Raw genomic sequence first — 21676 nt, 5'->3', positions numbered from 1 at the left:
ATGTAATGGAATTTATAATTTTGTGAGGTCTTATTATCTATGATAGTCTCTGACAGTGACAATTGCGCCTGCAACGTGAATTCCGTTATGTCAAGTTTGTCGTTTCGATCGTCGCGTTGACTGGTTGCTGAACATTTTATAGTTCGTGTTGTCCGCCATTTTGCATTACTTAAATAATTTGCGTCGCTGTTGTTTAAGATATATTATCCTTTAGACTTAGTAGACAAAGTTAAACTGTGATACAAAGACTTAATTAATTATATAAGTGTTCTTTGTTATTTATTGATTTTATATTTATTTAAGTGAATTAGTTTATATTACAATGGGTAGAAAGAAGAAGAAGGCGTCGAAACCTTGGTGCTGGTATCCTTTTTCATAGAACCTACTACACTATTTATTTCGTAAATATTTTATGCACCCTGCGGATGTAGATGTTGACTAAATATTTTTTAGTTTATGATACAAAATTTATTTATTAGTGTATATTTGTCAATAGTTAATTTCCTTAGCGCTCTATTTAGGTATTGCAACAGAGAATTTGACGATGAGAAGATATTAATACAGCATCAAAAAGCAAAGCATTTCAAATGTCATATATGTCACAAGAAATTGTACACGGGTCCAGGGCTGTCAATACACTGCATGCAGGTACGTGCGCCCTATATTCTTGGCAGCCGCCCCGCCCGCCCACGCGTTAACTCTGCAGTATTTTTTTAAGCCATCTTATAGGTTGAGATATTTTGGCACACCTAACGCGCCATACTGTTCTACGATAGTTGATCGCAAATACCCGTCCTTATAATTTGCTGTTAATTTTTTATTATTCGAGACGTAAATGTATTCATTCTTACCATGGTTTCAGGTTCACAAAGAAGCCATAGACAAAGTTCCAAATTCTTTACCAAATAGGTCAAATATAGAAATAGAAATATATGGTATGGAAGGTATTCCCCCAGAAGATGTGAAGGAGCATGAGAAACAAAAGACAGGTATAAAAAACATTTTGTTATTGGCTTTGGCTGTTTTCGGATCATAAAGTATGTACAATCGTGTTTTACCTTGAATTTCTTTTGCTTGGGACACTGTAGCCATAGATGTAAATTGATGTGTAGCGTTAGTGTTCCAAAGAAGGTAGGTTTTTGAGTCATTTGTTGTGCATATTTTACCAAGAGTCAATCCTTTAGGTGGGGGGAAAGGTTCAGAGAGTGATGATGATGAGCCGGCGGCTAAGAGAAAAGCTACTCCCGCTTTGGTAAGAATAAACCTTTTTTAATCAGTATTATGATAATTGGATTACAGGAAGAAGTAAGTAATTAAATTTAATTTATTCCCACTCTAACTGTGAACAAACCTCAGCCAGGTTCTTTATATCGCACAATTTATTATTGTTTTTAATAAATTTAAATCCTTATGTTATAGCGCAAGCAAAAGTTACTGTAAGTTACACATTTTAATATATAATTGAAACTATATTTTGCAGTTTTTGAGTACAGTTTGAAAGAATTAAGTGATAATCAAATGAAACGATCACTTTAACAATCTAATTATCTTGGTATCTGTATATTTTGTATGCAATTATATATTTCTCTCTTCAGTTGGGTCCGGGGCCATCACAAGTGAATCCCGGTATCCTCCCGACTCCGATGGGTCAGATGCCTCCTGGGATGTATCCTGCACATATGCAAATGAACCATATGATGCCACACTTCATGCATTCACCTCGGTAAGAACAATATTTTAGTTTTGCGATGGACCCGGCAACCGCACGGTGAATCCATAGAATACTAAGAAGTTTCGTCTCATGATAAAAACCATGTAATAACATTTAAATTCCTTTTTTTTCTTATTAATTTCTTCATAAATCCTAATTGTGACGTAAACTTTGAAATAATTGGGCTGTTATGTATAAAGGATTTTGTACACCAAATTAAACTACATAGAAAGTTTTAAATATTCTTTATTATTGTATCGAAAGCAATATTTTATTTTAATTAAATATAATTTATATGGTGAGAAGAGAAGGCACAGAACCATAATAATTTATTCTCATCAAAATATTGTTGTCTGTTGACTGCTATGATCTAAAATCTACAGCCTATACAAAGGTAAAGATTCAAACCCCAAGTGTCATTTGATATGTGTAAAATTTTATTGTGCATCATCAATCGACATTCATTAAAATTAACTTGTAATGTATTTTAGTGGTGAGAGGAATTAGGGACTATAATTATTAACAATTCTAATTGCTCGAGTAATGAAATGATCTCTTATATATTATCACTATAATTATTATCTGTTTTGTACTCGCTGAGTACTCTGTTTATAAATACATACATACATACATATATATATAATCGCAAACTATTTCCTTTGTAATGACTGTGTAACAAATGGATGGTGTATTTTTCATTATCCTTTATCTTTCTCATATATTTTTGTTAACAATTCATCGAGGTGTTTGTAAAATAATAAAACTTTGAGAAATAAAAGATTATTTTCCATGTCCATATATATAATGCATAATTTGTATTGTTTCAGAATGATGATGCCTGGCATGCGGCCCTTGTTCCCAGCGGCCAGTGTCCAGACGTCCACACCAAACAAACCTACCTTCCCTGCATATAGGTATTGTAATGAACTACAATAATGATCGGTTCAGTAACAAACAGCATTACTTAGAACCATTTCAGTTGTATTATAATAGGAAATAAACAGCCAGTGCGAGAATAACTATACGACATTTCCTGTAAGCTTCACATACATGTATCAGATGAACTCTGCTAAGTGATAATGAGATCCACGATTTTCGCGAGTATTCATTTAAATGAAACTAGTATTATTCGGATTTACTACGCGGATTTTATTATTTCAAAACTGTGATCACGGGCACACCTCGTCTGCCCGTGATCACGGTTGCTGCAAAGTAACCGAAACGTCGGGATTATGCAGTTTTGAAATAATAAAATCCGCGTAGTAAATCCGAATAATATATACTAGTTTCATCTGCTAAGTGATATCATGAGGACAAAAACTGATTAATACATAGTATACCAATTTTTGCTTTTATTTAAATTAATAGATGTAATAAAACGACAGGCCATACATATTTTGTTTATGTCTAAGTACGCATCTTATTACTCGATTCTTTGAAAAGCCATAAAGATTTAAATACCATATAGTTGGAAATGCCATACATGTAGTGTTATATGTTATTATCTTAATTCACAGCAATGCAACGATAAGCGCACCGCCCACGACATCGAATTCTGATCCCAAAGAGAACGGTGACGTCAGACCTCCCGCGGCCAACACCTGTCCACTGGTGACGTCCACCGGCGCCGGCTCCAAGATCATTCACCCGCCGGAAGACGTGTCGTTAGAGGAAATAAGAGCGAGGAACCCCAAGTACAGGCCCAAACCCAAACCCGACACTCACATCCAGAGCGCACCCGCTATGATCACACCCACCAGCCAAGCAGAGGTCAGTCACCTGATATATTTGTAGCATGTCTCCAACTATGTATGTTAGTGTCTGTGATTACTCAGAAACTGCTGAGTGTGATGAGTTTAATAGTTTAATTCTCTTACATTCAGATACTAATATAAAGTACAAACTACTGTGTACGCATGTTTGTGTCTGTGATAACTCAAAAAGGAGGTTAATCTCTACAAGCTTATCATTTAAATCAATAAATGTGTATGTTAGTAAGGTACAAATTCCCGCTACACTGATCAAGTTCTCGTTGCCTAGTGTATGTAATGAATCTCTTAAACGAGATTAACAAGCCCCTGTTTAAAGTAATCTTGTTTTATTCATGTGTCGGTGTCACGTTCGGATTAGGCGTGCAGTACAATTAAAGGAAAAGTATTTGTGCCCTTCCGGAGTACTTGAATTTATCTAGTTTTCTATACATTATGATGGAATAAATTAGTTGTCTTTTGAGTATATACATGCTCTTAGTTTGAAATATCAGACACTAATGATTTCGATGGCAAAAATATGAACATGAGTCCCATTTACTGCCCAACCTTGTAATCACGTATCTATCTGCCAATCTGGTATTAAGTGTATGTGTGTGCGTTGCAGGTGGCGGCCCACATGTCCGCGGCGGTGGCGGCGGCGCGGCAGCAGGCCATGCGGCGGCCGCTCATGCAGCCCGTGGTGCTGCAGCAGCCGGTCCGCGTGGGCGTGCCCGTGAGCGTGCCGCCAGTCATGGGCATGTTGCCCGTCATGCCGCAGTTCAACCTCATGCGCCCCCTGCAGCCGGGTCAGTATAGCGGCTGACCGACACACACACACTCACTCACTCGCTCACTCACTCTCATACACTCGACTCTCCTCGTCTGTCATTCTCTCTGCCTCGAGTACAGCCGCGCACACACTGCCGCCGCCCCTCGCTATTCGTCTGTGCTTTACAAACTCTTAAACAGATTCCTTGAACGACTCGACGATCACCTCTCGTTAATTTTTCTCAGTGCCATATCACATTAATCTGTCTAAGGCCTACTGTTATTGTTACTGATGAAAAAAATTAAAATTTTTCAGATAACTCTACAATTTAATCATCATAAAGACATAGTTAAGACATTTCCTCTGATTGAATTCTTTCTATACATATGAAAATGGCATTTTATCGTAATGTATTGTGATGTCAATATAATCGAAGTTTGTTATAGAGTTACTGTAATATAATAAGCCGTATGAGAGTGTCACGCCCGCATGGTGCACTAACCATGCACGCACGAGGCTGCATCTAGACATTCCAGTTGAATGTATTCATTGTATCTTAAGAGTATTGTTTAAGTATTTTATTTTTCTTAAAGTTTACACAATCTATTGTTATGGTAACATGTTAGGTGTTAGTTGTGTACGGACGTCATGGAGTTGGTGGTTTGTTAAGTGATTTTGCTGTTTCATAGAACTCGAATGACTTCCGCTGTCACAAATACTGTACACATAATGATTGTAACGCAGTAGGACATATCGGCGTGGAAAATGGAGTGATCTGTTTAATTTGGAGCTCAAATAAAGTATTAGACTTCGTGTAATTTTATTTCTATTTTCCACGGCTGTTCCAGAGAGGCATAGAAAGAATTTTATACCACGATCGTTAAAAAAATAACGGCGCTAGGAGCCCCGGCGACCGCGAGAGAGGCTCCGGCCACCGAGCAGGGAGTCGGTCACTCGTAACTAGACAGTCTGATACATGTAACGAATGATTTAACAGCTCAGAGGCCCGTTAGTGGTGCGGCGGCGGAGCGGCCGGTTACCCTAGTAGCGTAGTATCTCAGGCACCGGTGGGTACACACTTGTATTACCGTACTGTAGTTTGAGCTTCGAGTGCATGGGCGAGGGCGGGGGCGGGCGGGGCAGGGGCGCGGCGCCCAGTCCGCCCGCTCACTGGCGCGTGTTGCAGGCATGCTGCTGCCGGGCGGCGTCATGCCCGTGGGCATGTTCCCGGGCGGTATGGGCGGCATGGTGATGCAGCCGCGGTACCGCTAGCGGCAGGTAAGCGCGGGACTGTCGGCCGCATCCCCTGCGAGGCGCAGGCGACTTCCCGTCACAACGAGCGTTGTTGGACGCGACCCCCAGTCCCGCGGAGTCCGGCCCCTCACCGACCGTGTGTCATGACGGCGACTTCTCGATTGTATATTTGCCTTGAATTTTTTTTCTTCCTGAGCGTTCCCACGTGAAGTTGTGACGTTTTGCCTATTCTTGTAGAATTTTGACCGTTTTACTCAATAAATGCTCTCGACTTGAATGTTCGCTTTTTATTTGTTAGCCGTCCGGCTAATCGTGACATGATCTGCACCTTAGTACCTAGCGCTTGAAGAGCCCGCCCTCGACTCCGCCGCACACCGTGCCGACGGCGGGCTCGGTCTTAGAGAATGGTATTATGTAATTTTGTATACTTTTAACTTTTTTATTCCGAATAATTAGATCTTACCTTAATGTTTTAAATTAAACTTCACTGTACTCAATAGTGTCGTATATTAATATTAATAATAATCGATTGTTACAATACAAGGTCTCGGTTGTATACATAACACATCTAACAACTAACGAGTCGGCCGCGAGCCCGACCCCTAGCAACAGGAATATAAATGTTAAACTATGACGCCATCAACCGACGGCGACTAAACCATAACCATCCGAGGAAACCGCAACAGATGAGCGGACCAGTGAAGTATTGCTAAAAATTAAATATTCAACAAACTATTAAATTCTTCATATGGCAACTTCCTATAACACTTGGAATACAATATTATTCTCCAATACACGTAGATTACACTCGTATTTCAATATACACTGGCGAGGCTCTATAGTATGGATTATTTTGCTCTGAAATGTGTTTCAGTCGTCGAACATCTATATATAATGTCGTTTATAAAACTACAAAAACCTGAGCGCTCCCTAAAGCACATACATCGCCACGCCCAAATGTTATATATTTTTTATTACAAACAGTCAACTATATCTCTACGCCTGTGACGGCGACATCTCGACTAAATCTAAACAATCTCTTTCGATATGTAAGTGTTCGTTTTAATTACAACATTAAAATAAATCACAACCCTTCAACTAAGAACGTTTGGCGGTTCATTGGGTGTGTCGGCTGTGAAGACTAGCTAACATCTGAGACTACTACAAAAACTAGTCTATGGCACCGATACAGACCGAGGGCTGGAGATGGACCCGGGAGGGGACTTCAACAGTAAGTATAAAAATTTCAGACGGACGACAAAAGCGTCTCACTAAAAGATAATTATAGCTACTTAAACTGAGTGCCACTACACTGATAAGTATTTATTGTATACGCCACTTATATTTAGTGTAGATTATAATTAGATACCCATTTCATAGTCCTCCATAGAAGCCTACATTCAAGATAAATGGCAAACGATGTCTAGGAACCTAAGACGATTACATACGAATATTACTTAAAAATACCTAAGGCGAGAGGGGTTAGTTATCGGGCGAGTTGGTGACAGTTCTGAATATCTCGAAGGAAGGGGACGCCGACCTCAGCAGGTCGGGGCAAGGAGTGTTGGTCCTCGTCATGCTCTCGAAGTGCTCCCTCATGGCGGCCACGTGGCCGGCCATCACGCCGTTCCTGTCGTCGCGTCTGATGTCAGGATCGTCGCTCACACACAGCCTCTCCTGTGCGTCCGTGTCCGACAGCAGGGACACCTCGGACGAGGCCGTGTAGTACATGTCACTGGTGGGCTCACACGTCGGCTCGGCGGTCACCAGCTCGGAGTCTGACACCACCGCCTCCGTCTCATCCGCGTGATCTGATGGAGCCGTCTTCGTTTCCTTATTATCGTCGGATCGCTTCGTGTCTTCGTTTCGTGTCGGTCGACTCACATCGTCTTCGCCAGGTAGCGTGACCTGGCCCGTTTCATCCTCGCTCGGTTCTGATACGGTCTGTGTTTCCTGGACTTGTTCGGATCCCCTATTCATATAATCAACAACGTCCTCACTTCTGTCTACATCGTCAGCTGGCGCCTCGTCAGTCCATAGTTCCGCGAGGTGTGTATCAACTTTCCTTATAACGACTTGTCGTGGTTGTATCAGCTCCTCGTCCACTGGTCTCACGTCGCAGCAGTCCTCGTACTCCTCGTACGAGGTCTTCATCGTGTCGCACAGCTTATTGATAGCGTCGACCACATCTCTCAGGTCGCTGACGTCCTCCTCGGGCATGGACACCTGCTCTATGGGCAGGTTCACGTTAGGTTGGAGCGCCTCGATCTGTTGGACCGGCGCTTCCTCTTGTTTGGTAATCGTTGGCGCGTTTTTGGCGATCGTGCTGGCCGGACCTAGGAGGGCGTGGGCGACGGCCAGCAGGGCATGAGCGGGGTGGGCGTGGGCTAGGTGTGCGTTGTCAGTGCGAGCGGGGGCGGGCGCGGGCGCGGCGGCGGGCGCCCCCCGCGGCCGCTAGCACGCGCTCGACGTTCCCGTCCAACCTTCCAGCGGCACACGCAGAGGAGGTGCCGGAGCCGGGGCCTTACTCACTGACACACCACACAGACACATTACTTACATGTGACAATATTAGTCTTGTTGATAGGAACGGACGCATCTCTATATAACACACATTTAATTATAATTTCAACTGTAAGCTCGTCTGGCATCTTATATTTTTAATATTAGTTACGATACGCGCCCGATCCTCACAACAAATTTTCAAAACAACACTCGTGATTAAAAATATTTACAATTAAATACTCTAACATGATTTTAAACAAATGAGGTAAGTATATTTTAAAAAATCTGGCAATACGTGTTCATGATGGGTGCTTCATGCACGTGCATGCAGTGCGTTTACAAACCATGCGATGGACATGCGTTATGCTTTGAATGACGGACAATAATTTTCAATTAATTGGATGCGTTTGATAATGGTATGCTGGTAACACTGTTGTCGACGGACTGTGTGATGGTCATGCTTCATGAATGGGTGCTTCATGCATTTTATAATTTCCTATTATCAAAACAAACTTACCCGGACTCGATTTCACATTTTTGAATAAATAAAGTCGAGACCTCATTAAATGATGAACTCACTTGTTCCGAAAACTTTTTTGTTTTAAAAATTTTAACTTCAGTTCTGATATCTTTTGTAAGAAACAAAAGATTCGTTTCAAAGCCAAAAAAATTCGAAGCGCGGACATTCACAGTGAAGCAACTTCACAACACATTTTAGGTAAAATAAACAATAAAATATTTATCAAATACTTTGATAATCATTACTCTTTTATTATTCAAAATAATATAATTAAGCATCATACATCACTGTATCACAATTATAGCTGAATCTAGATGCAAAACCTTGACCTCGTAACTGTTAATTTATAAAAAAAAAAGAAATATATAAAATTGCAAATGGCAGATTTCATTCGACTGTCAAAATGACGTTGAGAGATGTCAGTGTAATAACAGTTATGAGATTGTCTGTAGTGGTATAAATTAACCAACAACGTACAAGCGGTATATCGATGTTACAAAACATTTGCAATAATGGCACCTTAACAAAAGAATCACAACAGAAACGTTTCAACTACATTACTCGTAAAATTTAAGGGCTTTTTTTCATGCAAAGGCGTCGGCTGAATGTTATACGTATCGAATTAAAATTATAATCCAGAAAACAAGACTCAAAATTTATATGCAAGGACATTGATTATAAATTAAAATTCTTCCTTGAACTATCCTGGATACATATAACAACCACCTCGGCCAAATAAACTTTATTCTAATATATATGTAACTAATTCCATAAGATAAATATAATGACTCAACATAGAAACAACTCCCAAATACAACACTAATAATGATCTTCATATAAATTCACTTAAGACTTATAAAAGTTAAATTTTGGTCTAATCTCTGACTCACACAAAACATCTCATGATATATTTGCTATGAATGAAATGTGGTCATGACATGAAATTTGACATCATTTTAACATATTGCCAATTTTATAGAGAAAAATATTTAGAATCAAAACTATATAGAAAATGTCATCAAAAATAAACGAGCAGTACAAAGTGTAGTAAAATAAAATAGATCAACATATATATATATCTTCACATTCACTGAACAATCTAAATATCAATATTAAAAATATAAAGTATTTAATCATAGTGAATACATCACACATGCAGAACATGCACCGACAGACATTCATATTATATGTATAACAATTCCTTCATTTGGTCTTGTTTAAGTGTGACTCGTTATCTCCTAGTTATTATGGACATCCTAACTTGTACCTTACTCTTACATATATTTACAGAAATCTATATTATTTGTATACCATTTATGACTACGAAGAGCAAAAAATATGTGCGCTCTAGAATAATATAGAACTAATATATGCCTATATCATGTAATGCCAAAACAAATATGTACTTCAGCATATATATATAATAATATAATTGACACGATAATAAGCTTCGAGCTCGCCTGAGACGGTTCATAAAATTATTTGACAAATGCAAACAAATTTCAACTTTAAGTTGTTCGAGAATAAGATTCAGTCTATGTTCAGTAATCATTGCATACTCCGGACCCATTACTGTTGTACTACCAGCAAGAGGCTGAATAATTGATTCTCAGTTTTGACATATAAGAAATATTTCCCACAAACTTTTAATCTCAGTGACGTAAACGTATATATAAATATAATATCAGTCATTCCAAATCTACCCACACAACCGTCTACCCTCTGACAACTTAACAGGATACTGCATAGTTGTGTTACCCGACTGTACCTTCGCTGATCTCGTGTAAACTACCAGACTAATATCTGCCTGTCGTCATACTCACGCGTACTTACCTACTGTGGCGCTGCTGTATCCTTTGGTGACTCTCAGGAAGGGTTCGGGTTGTGGGAAGTTGGTCTGAGGGTGGAACAGTTCAGCGAACCGCGCCTCGAGCTCGGCGCGGATGGAGGAGCCTCGCACGGGCGGCGGCGGCGCGTCCTCGCTGCTAGTGCTGGTGTGCTGGAAGAGGATAGACAGAGTTTAGAGATCATATAAAGGGAGTGGGAGGGATCCTGGTTACAAACATTGAAGTTTATGTATCTTATAATGTATATACTACGTCCTTGGCAAACAGGTACACTCGTCAGGTCTTAAATAGGACCACGGTCTATATCAAGAGTTCCCAAACTTTTATAGTTTACTGCCAACTTTCAAAATAATTTTTTTTTTTACTATTTTTTTCACCTGCTGAAAACCTGTATAGCTTATCCTAGAAAATTAAATATCATATCATCCCCCCCAAGCCTCTACACAACACCCTTTTTTTTTCTGGATCTCTTCCAACCCCACTTTAGGTCAGCAACGTGTATCCATTTCTACGAAATTACTTTATGAATTGATCTATGAAGCAGGCGAAAACTTTAAACAAACTTTATTAGGTATAATTGATAATGATAAAGGTAAATTGATAATGATAAACCATAGGTATATATATATATATATAGTTGTATGTATGTTCATCATCTACTGACATGTACCCGGTGATGATGTGGCGGCGGCGGCGGCGGAGGTTGAGCCAGGGAGGCAGCCCGCGCTGGCGGAACGGGGGGCGGGGGCGGAGCACCCGGCGGAGGAGGGGGACACACTCCGGGGGGACGAAGGCCGCGGGGCGCGCGCAGGGTACCTGATGAGATGACATGAATATAAGATCAATGATGAGTTTCTATATTTCGTTAGAGAGTATTACTCTCGTCTAATATCAATATATACAAATAATTTGACAAAATTGTTCCGAATTAATTGAGAGTAAGTTATTAGGCATTTATTTTAAATATAAGTTACTTTATCCTTGAAGAAATTAATGGAATACTTCACCTCTATCACGAAGTTTTTAGTGAATTAAATAGTTTGACATGTATTCAGCGTGTACAAATATAAGCTTACCGAAGTGTGAGGCTGGGTTCTTGGTGTGTACCAGCTGGGTGGAGGGCGGCGGGGGGCGAGCGCTCGCGGGAGACGGCGGGGACACCGGGGGGGACCTGGACAGTATTAAAATAGTCAGAACGAATGATCATAACAGAACGACAACTATTAATATCCGCTCTAAGGATATTTGTAGTTAAGATTTGTAAAAAATCACCCCTACCACAAGTTTATACCTGCGTGCACACTGTCATACGCCAGGATTTATTAATGAAAAACTGAAACAGCTAAGCCTGTAGTGACGACATGCACACCCGTGGTAGGGGGTTAAGAAGACAGATCTTGAACATTTAGTAATGATCTGGATACAAACATAACGATGGGGGTTGCAATTGTTTAAATCTTATATTCTGTTTTTAAAATGTTATCATTATTGTTTATACTAAAACCTATTCCTCCATATCTCGCATCATGTAACAACTACCCTCCTACATACAGAAACTAGTTGAGACTTTTATTAGAAAAGAAAATTTACTGAGAGCAGGAACTACTTAATTGATTCTCAATTGTTATAAAGATAATAATTGTCCACAGTCCCCAGGTGTATATATGTAAATGAAATTTTGTTTTTCGTATTTGCGTTTAAAGTCTTCTAAAAGGTGAAATAATCCCAAAACTACAGTGTAATTAAAAAATAATAACAATTAAAAAAAGATAGAAACCCCATTCTCACCTTGGAGCTCTCATGCTCTGTGCTCGTGCCGCCAGCTTGCCATTCACTATCAACTTCTTAGGCGGTGGCGAAGGCCTATCGGGGGCGGGGGCCAACGCCGGCGGCTTCGGGGCCAGGTTGGGCTTCCCGTGACTGACGCGAGGACGGTCCGAGAGATCGGATGTGGATAACGACGATGACGGGGACGGGGTCTGAGGCGATGAGGATAGTGACGTCATGGAACCTCCTGGAAATATAATACCATACATATGAGTATTGAATGAATGATGAATATGAATTTCTTAGTTTTGCAGATTTATCACCACACATACAAAATATAATAAGGTAAGCTATAGTCTGATAATGTCTTGAATTGATCGTATCTTTTTGGATGAACAAGAAGAATAAGAAAGGTTATCTTAAATAGTGCGTTATAAAAAGATCTTATTAGATGAATAAAATATTTCGTATAAAGGTTGAGAGTTTAAATTTCCGTTACCCAAAGACATCTGTGAGCCTGAATGCAAAGAACTCCTATTCCTGTGTAACGTCGAGGCGACGTTCTGAGGCAGGCTCTGTTCCGAAGCCTGTTGGAGACTGCGGCTGCGTTCAGCTACGGAACCCGACGTCAGAATGGAATCCGACGAGCTCTGAAAATATAACATGTTGATTATTCTACTAGAAAATTCTTTCCTACAAATGGTTTGATATCAGAAGTTATTTTTTACGTCTCAGAAGACTAATTAAAATACATCGTTAATTTTAAACGCATTGTTCATTTGCTGGATACTGATTCGTTATAGATATAAAGCATTATATCATAGTTTTTCAATGACTGCGAACACAATTATTCCTTCGAACAAAACGTTGTTTGTAAACATACTTTAACATCATAAATATACGAATTCATTTTCAATATCTCTAAGTACTTCCACCACATTTAATACTGTTCGGTCTGATGAATAAGTCCAGCGGGAAATATCTACCCTAAAAAAGTCACAGTAAGTTTACACGGAAGTAATCTTTCGGAGAGAAATAGTAAGATATATCCGGAGACTCGCGGTATATTATATGAATAATTTAAAAATATTTATTGTCATGTTATTTTTGGATCTTCACCAATAAAGAGGCTTTAAACGCACCACCACCTGTTAGCTTGCCACACGTTTACTATCTCAAACTAAACACAGAAAATTTCGACTTTCATTACTAGATCTCCGCACATTATCGCATCAACCTAGGTTCGTGTATGGAGGGGCTGGATGTAAACCGGAATCCCAGCCCCCAGTCAGTCAGGCGAGGTCGGAGCGCCACTGGGTTCTTTTAGTGGGTATACCGGGAACCTATTTCCCGGGGAGTCCCACATAAACCTCTCGTAGACGTAAGGCATTTTTTGCAGGTGCGCCAAAAAAAAAAGGTTCGTGTATGGAGTACTATAAATTATCTGTTACTTTGGCGATACAAAGTAGTCTAGTATGTGTTATATGTGATTGTTCACACAGTTTGTCTAGAGGAAGTTCCTTCTACCTAATAACATTCAACGTGTATTTAGTACATGTGGCAGAAATAATAATTATATTAGTACCTTTGTTTCAATTTCCTATATCTTTTGACGACATTTTTCTACATTTCCTAATTCAAAGACTTAAAATTTTGTTAATAAGATGTTCAAATAAAACGCTATGTTATGTACGTCCGTACATATAAATACAGATTAAAGCAACCCGCTTTTTAGATTTGGTTGCAGTTGAGAAATTTGTATATAGAAATTTTAAATATATATGTATTAGTTTTACATATTCTATGGATAGCGTTCTTTACAATAGCTGACAAACATTCATTGTATTTTATATTTTCTATAAATTTTTCAAAATATATATATATATATATATATATATATATATATATACAATGAAAGTCGTGTCAAGAACGTTAAATAAAACTATATCATCATATGACAAATACAAATGTATTTGGAACAGTAAACGATTACTTTACCATGACTGAATAAGTTTCGCATACAACCATTTGATGAGTGCACATACAATCTTATTTACAATCTACGATAATTAATACTAGAATAGCATTACTCAACTAATCTATATTTACAATTGACGAGGACGATACGGATACGATAAAAATCGTATTGTTAAAAGAAATATTACAACCATAACTTAATTTTACAAAACAAAAATTTTGTTTAGTTTTACTTTCGATCAAGCCCGAGCATTTTTGACCCCCGCGTCGTGTCGGAAGCGTTATTGGTATGAATCATTTGTATTGACTCACAATGATGACTCAATTGAATTATCTTCAAGGGAAAAACTTAAGGACAACCGCAAACGTGTACGTTGAATGTAAAAATTTATGACAATGATAGTGTTGGGAAAATTAAGCTTCGTAAAACCGATGTAACGCACTCACTAAAATTCAATTTAAGGCTCTATGTATCTTATTTATATTGAGTTTATTACCATCACAAACTATCCTTCCGTATAAAGAAACAGAAAAGTAAACATAACATACGGCAACTTTCTTATGACCGCAGACACGGCCGCGGTTTCGGTGTTTGCCGCTTGCATATACATTTTAAATCTATGGATTTTGCTGTTAAAAAAAAAAACATCAATTGTCCACTTAATAATTTTTATTTCAAACACATTTTATGTTGTTTTAGGGTTAATACCTTGTCGGTCTTCTTGCCTAAATGACTTGTCTTCCGTCGCAAATAAAATACATATACATTTATTATGTCCGTATGTGCATTTTATATTATATTGAGTCATACCCTTGTACACATAAAGATTAAGTCGTTTCGAGTCCATCTCAAGCAGACTTTATCCGATCATGATTTGATAAAAACAATTTATGAACACCGATCTCAAACTGTTATTAATTAAAGCAGTGTCACTCAGTTAATTATAATTATGTATTCAAATGTATGTAAATAAAAAGTATGGAATTAATATTAAAAAAGTAGTTGTGACACTGACCCAATTTTTTTACTTTCAATTCAGAACGCATCGTTTATATTCGAGTAACTAGCATACACCTACATGTATATATATGTAAATATATATATATATAGTATATGACATTCAGAATGTATGTAACATTATTTACAACAAACGTACACTCAGTACATAATTATTTGCATATGACGCTGTATAGGTAATCCATGCAAAATATTCCGTAACGTGTCATATATTCAATAGAAGTTTTGCTATTTCGAATTCATTTATGATAATAACTCGCATGAAAAGCTTCAAGACCCACTTCCGGAAGTGAGACGCTCATTAAAATACTCGCATCCGTACCACGAGTTCTCACCTTTAAACTAATTCGAGTTTTTCACGAAAAACTTTAAACCGAGATGCATACATTTTAACAATAGTATCCACTTTTCAATAACAAATACGTCTCAAGTATTATATTTACAAGTAACCCTTATTGCAATACATTATATAGGTATATATGGCTGGTAGTAATTTCAATGTAGCGAATAAGCTGACTTGGCCTAAATTCGAATCTTCTCAGCTATATTGAAATCTTAAATAATATTTAACAGACCTTAGTCCTTTACAGATACATACTTTTATTTAAAATCCATACTTCATTATGTCTTAGGACAAACTATTTGTTAAGTATACGTCAAAAAACTCGACAAATTGTGATAGGATTTTGTCATAATATCATATATTAGGACAATATGAGAGCAAATAAAAAAAAATATCCCAATACTATGATAAATGCGAAAGTCTGTGAGGATGTATGTATGTTTATTGGTCTTTCGCGCAAAAGGTACTAAACGAATTCTGATGAAAGGTAGCAGTAATGTAGCCTGGACATCAAATTAAGGCAGGAGCTCCAATTCAATCCGAAATTCTGCGTACATGTCCGGGATTACTTCATCCTTTGAATTGTGTCTAAAATTCCGTGACACAGTCTATAGATTACGACACCGCTTACTTACCACATCTATTATTTTAATACACTATAAATTCCAATTAGATCCCAATCCCAAGTTACGACCTTAACTATTAAGGCAATATAAGAATTTATTTCAAATTACTTTCAAAATATAAGACAAAAGAGACAGCGTCGTATCTATTTATTAATAACACTATAGTAAAATTTAATTATAAAGCTAACTGTAATTTTCTTACTCGTTACATACGAGTATATATTGGTTGTTCATAATTCATAAATATATTAGTACTTTATATTGTATAAAGCTAGGACGGCCTGGTTGTATTGAACCGGAGTAGTCTAGACACCAGACGACTGGGTCTATATTCATAGAGAATAAATCTGTCTGGATATTGTACTTAAAAATTTCAAAACCATAGCATGCATTAAATAATGTTGTTTCATACTAATAAAGTTAGTGCTGTTTATGTAGGAAGATAATATAATAGTATGTAGAGGAACCACAGACAAGACAATTTTTTTCAATTTGAGACCATATTTAGGGACTTGTAACATAAACAGGTCGCATCCTCAGGATTCATTTCCGAACAGGATATTCCATCCTCGCTCATTACAATGAGTATAACTTCGTAATACAGCATTACAGCTGAATGTATTAATCATTATGATTTACTTAAAGTAATTAAAATATACGTAGAAATGATTGCGTTTGATTTTACGACCATTTGTAGTAATTACTTTGAATTACAAATACATAACGGTCAGTATATAATTTTAATTTAAAGTTAAATTTTTTTGTGTAATTTTTTTTTAAACCTGATGATTTAAGGAGCTTCAGTTTATTACAAAAGTAATAAAACATGTTATGTAAATTCGAAAATAAATAATCATAAAGAATATCATGAATATTCTGTAATAATTATATAACTAGATTTTATATAAAATAAAATCCTAGGCGTTTATTTTGATTGAACGCTTATACCAGTAACTTAATCGCGTCATCATAGGCCAAAAATACTTCACATTATATTTTAAAAAGATCTGATATTTTTACAATGTCGGGCTCATATTAACCAAACAGAGCCAAGAGCCGAAGCCAGGAAACTGGCTTGTTAATAATAAAAACTGCATCAAAATCGGTCGGTCCGTTTGAGAGCCACGGACAGATTCGATGGTTTGATGCCACAGACAGACACACTGACTAAGACATCAAACTTAACACATAACTTTGGGTCGAAAAATACTTCAATATATTGAGTTGTAAGATCTAGAATTCTAAAGAATCGCTGATTCAGAAGAAAAATTATATTAACATTATATATTTAAAACAAAAACTACACCCTAATCTATTAAATGTACCCTTATTACTAGCATTCATTGGTAAAGTGAACGCAAACGGTTTAACATATTTTATACATTATTCTCCGCAAATGATACCATAAACCATAGAATAAGAATATAATAAATATATTAATGAAATACTAAAAACTGTCCGTTCAGACGGAAAAAACAACAACCCGCGGTAAAAACACTGACACACATCTGTACTGCGTACTTGTAACAGACTCCATACAAACAATGTGTAATAGTAATTTAAAATAACATAATTTATTTAAACGTGCAAATTTTCATTAACATTCTTATCTTTACAACATTAATGACTGAAAAGATAATTTATTACCAACAGAACTTACTGATTTCCTCGATATATAACTCCAAAAACTGTATACCAAACTAACGTGAAATTCGGTAGGCGTCATTACAAAGGACACTGAACGAAAATGTTGTTATCGGATTGTATCAGCAATTAGTCTTCGTACTATAATTGGCTTCCATTGAATCTTTATAAATTACCTATAATCACAGTCAATATCGTCTTGCTTTCGTGGTATAAGTCGTTTATTCATATATAAATAATTTATTTATTTACAACAGTACATCTGCATGCTACGATGCACATCGGATTTGAATTTCGAATACAAAAAAAAAACTAAATCAGCCAGCATAGTGTTTAAAATATATTTATTTCCGGGTACAATAAAATTTTATGTGACATAAGCAAAAACCTATAATTCGTATTTAAAATTTTATATTTTAAATGCAGAACTGATAATAAACATGCGAGTATTGTGTTAAAATGTTTTCTAAATACATATGTCGATTATTACAACACAAAATTCTAAAATATGTAAAATTCACGTTGAAAACCACATAACTTTTACCAATAATACAGATAAAGCAACGGTATCATGAATGATAGCTTATCATTTGATAAACCTGTAATTTGCGTCTACGTATTTCTAATATACGATTTATTCTTGATTACCATAAATACTAACCGCCATTTTGAATTATCCATTTCATACAAAACGTAAAATGCAGATAACAGATTCTTATTACTCTAATATAAATTAGAAAATCTGTTTCTTGTATAAATTTATTATGTAATAGTCTTGTTTTTAAGTATAAAAATTTTAAAATATGTTTTTGTTATTGTAATCTTTATACATATTTAATGTATATTCTATTATGGTTACAATTTAAGTTCTGTACTTACTTTGTAATCCAGAGGTTAATATTTGTGAAATTAGGTTGCTTTTACGTTATCATTAAAGTGGTTTTCATATATATTTTTCTATATATCAAAACCTTTTGGATATAACGTAGCCTTATTCTGCCAACAATATGGACACCTCATAAATATTATATCTTTTCAAACATATATTTTGTACCGAGTCTTATATGGTTGTAAAAATATTTATACAGTCACGCCTAAGCTTCGCTTTAGCGGGCAATAAAAGAATATTTTATATTTGCTATGTATGTAATATGTTATATGAACACAAGACAATTTTTATATTTTATTAAAAGTTAAACCGTCAATCGTCATAACTGTCCATACCCCATTCAAAATGGCCGGCCTATTATGGATGCCGAAATTGCCGATTGTGTCCTATATGTAATACATATAATAATTAATTTATATGTACAATGGTGAGTGTTACGAAAACGATTGCGAGGTGAAATTTAAATATAAACACGTTACAAAATCGACCCCCGCCCACTGTTAGATTTTAGTTTATCACACACCAAGTTTATTTATATGACAAATCCAAACGCGTGTGGGAGTGATGAAGAGAATAGAATTCCTATAACAACAACATTTTTTTAAAGAATTCTACGTATTGTTTTAATTGATGTGAAAAAAAAAACCTACAATGAAACATGTTCATGTTCTTGTTGATTCTAAACAAAACACGATTCCTTAAAACTTATATGAATTGTGTAATTTTTATTTAAAAATGTATTATTTACATATATTCACACACTACAATTTAGTAACATTAATGTTAAATATAAATAACTCACCAAAGGCATAAATTGTTTCTGTGTGGGTGGTTCAGGAGGGGGACCTCTGGTTTTAATTTCACTCGGTTGCCGCCTGACCAAAGGCCTACTAGGTGCCTCCCTTGTTGGAGCCTCTCTCGTCGGAGGGACATCCCTTGAAGCGAGAGCTTCAGATATTGCAGCAACATTAGGTCCGGGAAACTGTCTTGTGTGTTCCGATCTCGTTTTCTCAGGAGACCTTTGTTGTGGTGGAGGAAACCTTGGTGGATCTGATCTGATTTGACCATTCGGTGTTGTGCCTAAAACAACAAATGAGCTGTTATAATAAGTTTTTTAAATTAAATCTCTTCTACAGTAATTATGAGAATGAATAACTGATTGTGCGTTGCCAAACTAATTACATACAGTACCGAGTTATTCATTAGAATAGATTCTCATGTAATAACATCAATATAGATATATAAATGAAATACTGTTGACTATATGTTTAGTATTATGGCATTAACTCATAGTAAGCATACATATATATGCTTTCTATGTGTCAAGTTGATAGAAATTTTCTCCTTAGCTTCTCAGCTGTTTTCTTTTAGTCAACTATATTAGTTATTTGTGAAATAAAACTTGTAATTCATAAATAAATACATTTTGAGTTGGTTTAGTTATTTATTGAACAAGAAATATGTATGTATGTTGTATGGCAAAAATTTGAAAGTAGAAAAAAGTTACCCTTAAAAAAATTTATCTATAATAAATTTCCAAAATATACTATATCATAAAAAAATATATTTTATAAAACCGTAACTTAATATTGAAACTAGAATATCCCATAAATATCTTAGAATAACTTCTATAGAAGGTAATTGATTTCACTTTAGAGCCTTGATAAAATAATATTCAAGTTGGTGATAATATAATCTTTAACAAATTAATGCATAATATGTTCTAAGTATTTTTAAATTTCTTATAATTGTTACCTACGAATTACAATTAATTGACCAAGTAATTAACAGACCATAATTATTAGTGATTATGTTACAAGATCTCACCTGATAATTTGCCAGTGGGTTTTAGCTTAGGCATGCCACCTGCGAAAAGTCCACCCAAGCCTGGAGGGGCTCCTCCATTGAAGTTGGAGCCCCCAGTTCTCACACCGTTGCCCACAGGGGAACTGCTACTCACATTTGTCGTCTTCCCCGCAATAAAAGGTCCACTTTTGTCCACTGTCACAGTTTTTTTTAATTTTGTACCTTGCCTAATAGAATTTAGTAAGGCGCCTCTATTATCTGGTGCATTACTCTTAGAACCGCCGAACAAAGGCGGGGGCGGTGGCCCGGGAGGTGGCGGCGGCCCAGGTGGTGGTGGAGGAGGCATGATTAAGGGCTAGGTTTAACTAAAAACTATGTTCCATTTGTTGTTCACTATATTCTTGTTACAACCGTTGTTCTCGATCAGAGTGCACGACGATACTAACGTGTGACAATAACATTCAATCTTGGATACGTCACAACCCACCAATCCATACTAATTTACATAAAACACTAAGAGCCTTGCCCCAGAAGATTAATCATTGTAGGAAGTACGTAGGCACTATATTTTAGTTTGTATCACCTCATGCTTATGACAGTCGACATGAATGCTTAAGCACAGAACGTTCAGATTATGTCTGTGTAAGACGCTAATAAAACAACTTTTTTATCGGTTCGAATGTATTCAGTCTATCTCAAATGTATTAATGAAAAATTCATACAATTCACAAATTGCAACATGGCGGTCTACAACTGTCAAAACGAGTAACAGTGTTGCTATTATGAATTATTAAAAAAGATGTGGTAGAATTATTTCTTCCTTTGATCTTTCAAAATATCAAAGTTAGCGTTAAGTTCAAAATTTTCAATTTATGCAAGATAAAAAAAAATAACATTTTCATTGGAAATAATCTTTAATATTAAGTTTTTCATTAAAATACAGCTTTTACACAATCAACTTTTCTGGTCTCTAAAAAGATACTACTCATACAATTATTTAAAAAACATTAAAGGAATTATAAAATTATTGGACACTCGGACTTCCAGGTACGGATAGGACATCATCATCGTCGAGATGCATTGAGGCATATTTGTATAAATTGGAATCATAACTCGCTTCACTCCCACCTTGAGCTAAAAGTGCAGCTTCTTTTGCTGCACGCTCTGCCGCTTCTCGTTCTTCAGCTATTCGTATTTCTCTTTCCGCATCAAGGTCTTCCTTTTCACGGGCAAGTTTCTCTCTCATCTC

The 21676-nt window shown here is 36.5% G+C and overlaps 2 protein-coding genes across 3 annotated transcripts; one reads left to right on the top strand and one right to left on the bottom strand.

The window, feature by feature from the left end:
* Window positions 1-91: 91 nt before the first annotated feature.
* LOC116770207 (BUB3-interacting and GLEBS motif-containing protein ZNF207) lies at window positions 92-5762 on the top strand. The gene is made up of 9 exons (XM_032661582.2): window positions 92-363; window positions 522-648; window positions 863-989; window positions 1185-1252; window positions 1596-1723; window positions 2539-2625; window positions 3229-3481; window positions 4088-4268; window positions 5418-5762. Exons 1-9 carry the CDS (start codon window positions 323-325, stop codon window positions 5501-5503), a joined length of 1098 nt encoding a protein of 365 aa, XP_032517473.1. The 5' UTR covers window positions 92-322; the 3' UTR covers window positions 5504-5762.
* A 2115-nt stretch (window positions 5763-7877) lies between these two features.
* LOC116770206 (WAS/WASL-interacting protein family member 1) lies at window positions 7878-21197 on the bottom strand. 2 transcript variants are annotated; one of them, XM_061527798.1, is made up of 8 exons: window positions 20449-21197; window positions 19424-19701; window positions 12624-12774; window positions 12146-12371; window positions 11434-11528; window positions 11028-11173; window positions 10344-10509; window positions 7878-8016 (listed from the first exon to the last, which is right to left on the bottom strand). In XM_061527798.1, exons 1-8 carry the CDS (start codon window positions 20771-20773, stop codon window positions 7940-7942), a joined length of 1464 nt encoding a protein of 487 aa, XP_061383782.1. In that variant the 5' UTR covers window positions 20774-21197; the 3' UTR covers window positions 7878-7939. The 2 variants fall into 2 exon arrangements, with proteins under 2 accessions (XP_061383782.1, XP_061383781.1); XM_061527797.1 differs by having other exon boundaries at window positions 11022-11173; window positions 20449-21196.
* Window positions 21198-21676: the final 479 nt, after the last annotated feature.

The sequence above is a fragment of the Danaus plexippus genome (genome assembly GCF_018135715.1).
Source record: "Danaus plexippus chromosome 13 unlocalized genomic scaffold, MEX_DaPlex mxdp_15, whole genome shotgun sequence".
NCBI lineage: Eukaryota > Metazoa > Arthropoda > Insecta > Lepidoptera > Nymphalidae > Danaus > Danaus plexippus.
The sequence above is the reverse complement of the archived record's forward strand: the minus strand, read 5'-3'. Positions and strand labels throughout refer to the sequence as shown.

Excerpts from the sequence above, each read along its gene's own strand:
- LOC116770207 (XM_032661582.2), top strand. The coding sequence starts at position 323 with ATGGGTAGAAAGAAGAAGAAGGCGTCGAAACCTTGGTGCTG. Across the intron at positions 1,253-1,595 it reads GAAAAGCTACTCCCGCTTTG|TTGGGTCCGGGGCCATCACA; the intron begins GTAAGAATAAAC and ends TTCTCTCTTCAG. Across the intron at positions 4,269-5,417 it reads CATGCGCCCCCTGCAGCCGG|GCATGCTGCTGCCGGGCGGC; the intron begins GTCAGTATAGCG and ends CGCGTGTTGCAG.
- LOC116770206 (XM_061527797.1), bottom strand. The coding sequence starts at position 20,773 with ATGCCTCCTCCACCACCACCTGGGCCGCCGCCACCTCCCGGGCCACCG. Across the intron at positions 19,702-20,448 it reads ACCCACTGGCAAATTATCAG|GCACAACACCGAATGGTCAA; the intron begins GTGAGATCTTGT and ends TTGTTGTTTTAG. Across the intron at positions 11,529-12,145 it reads CAGAGCATGAGAGCTCCAAG|GTCCCCCCCGGTGTCCCCGC; the intron begins GTGAGAATGGGG and ends AATACTGTCCAG.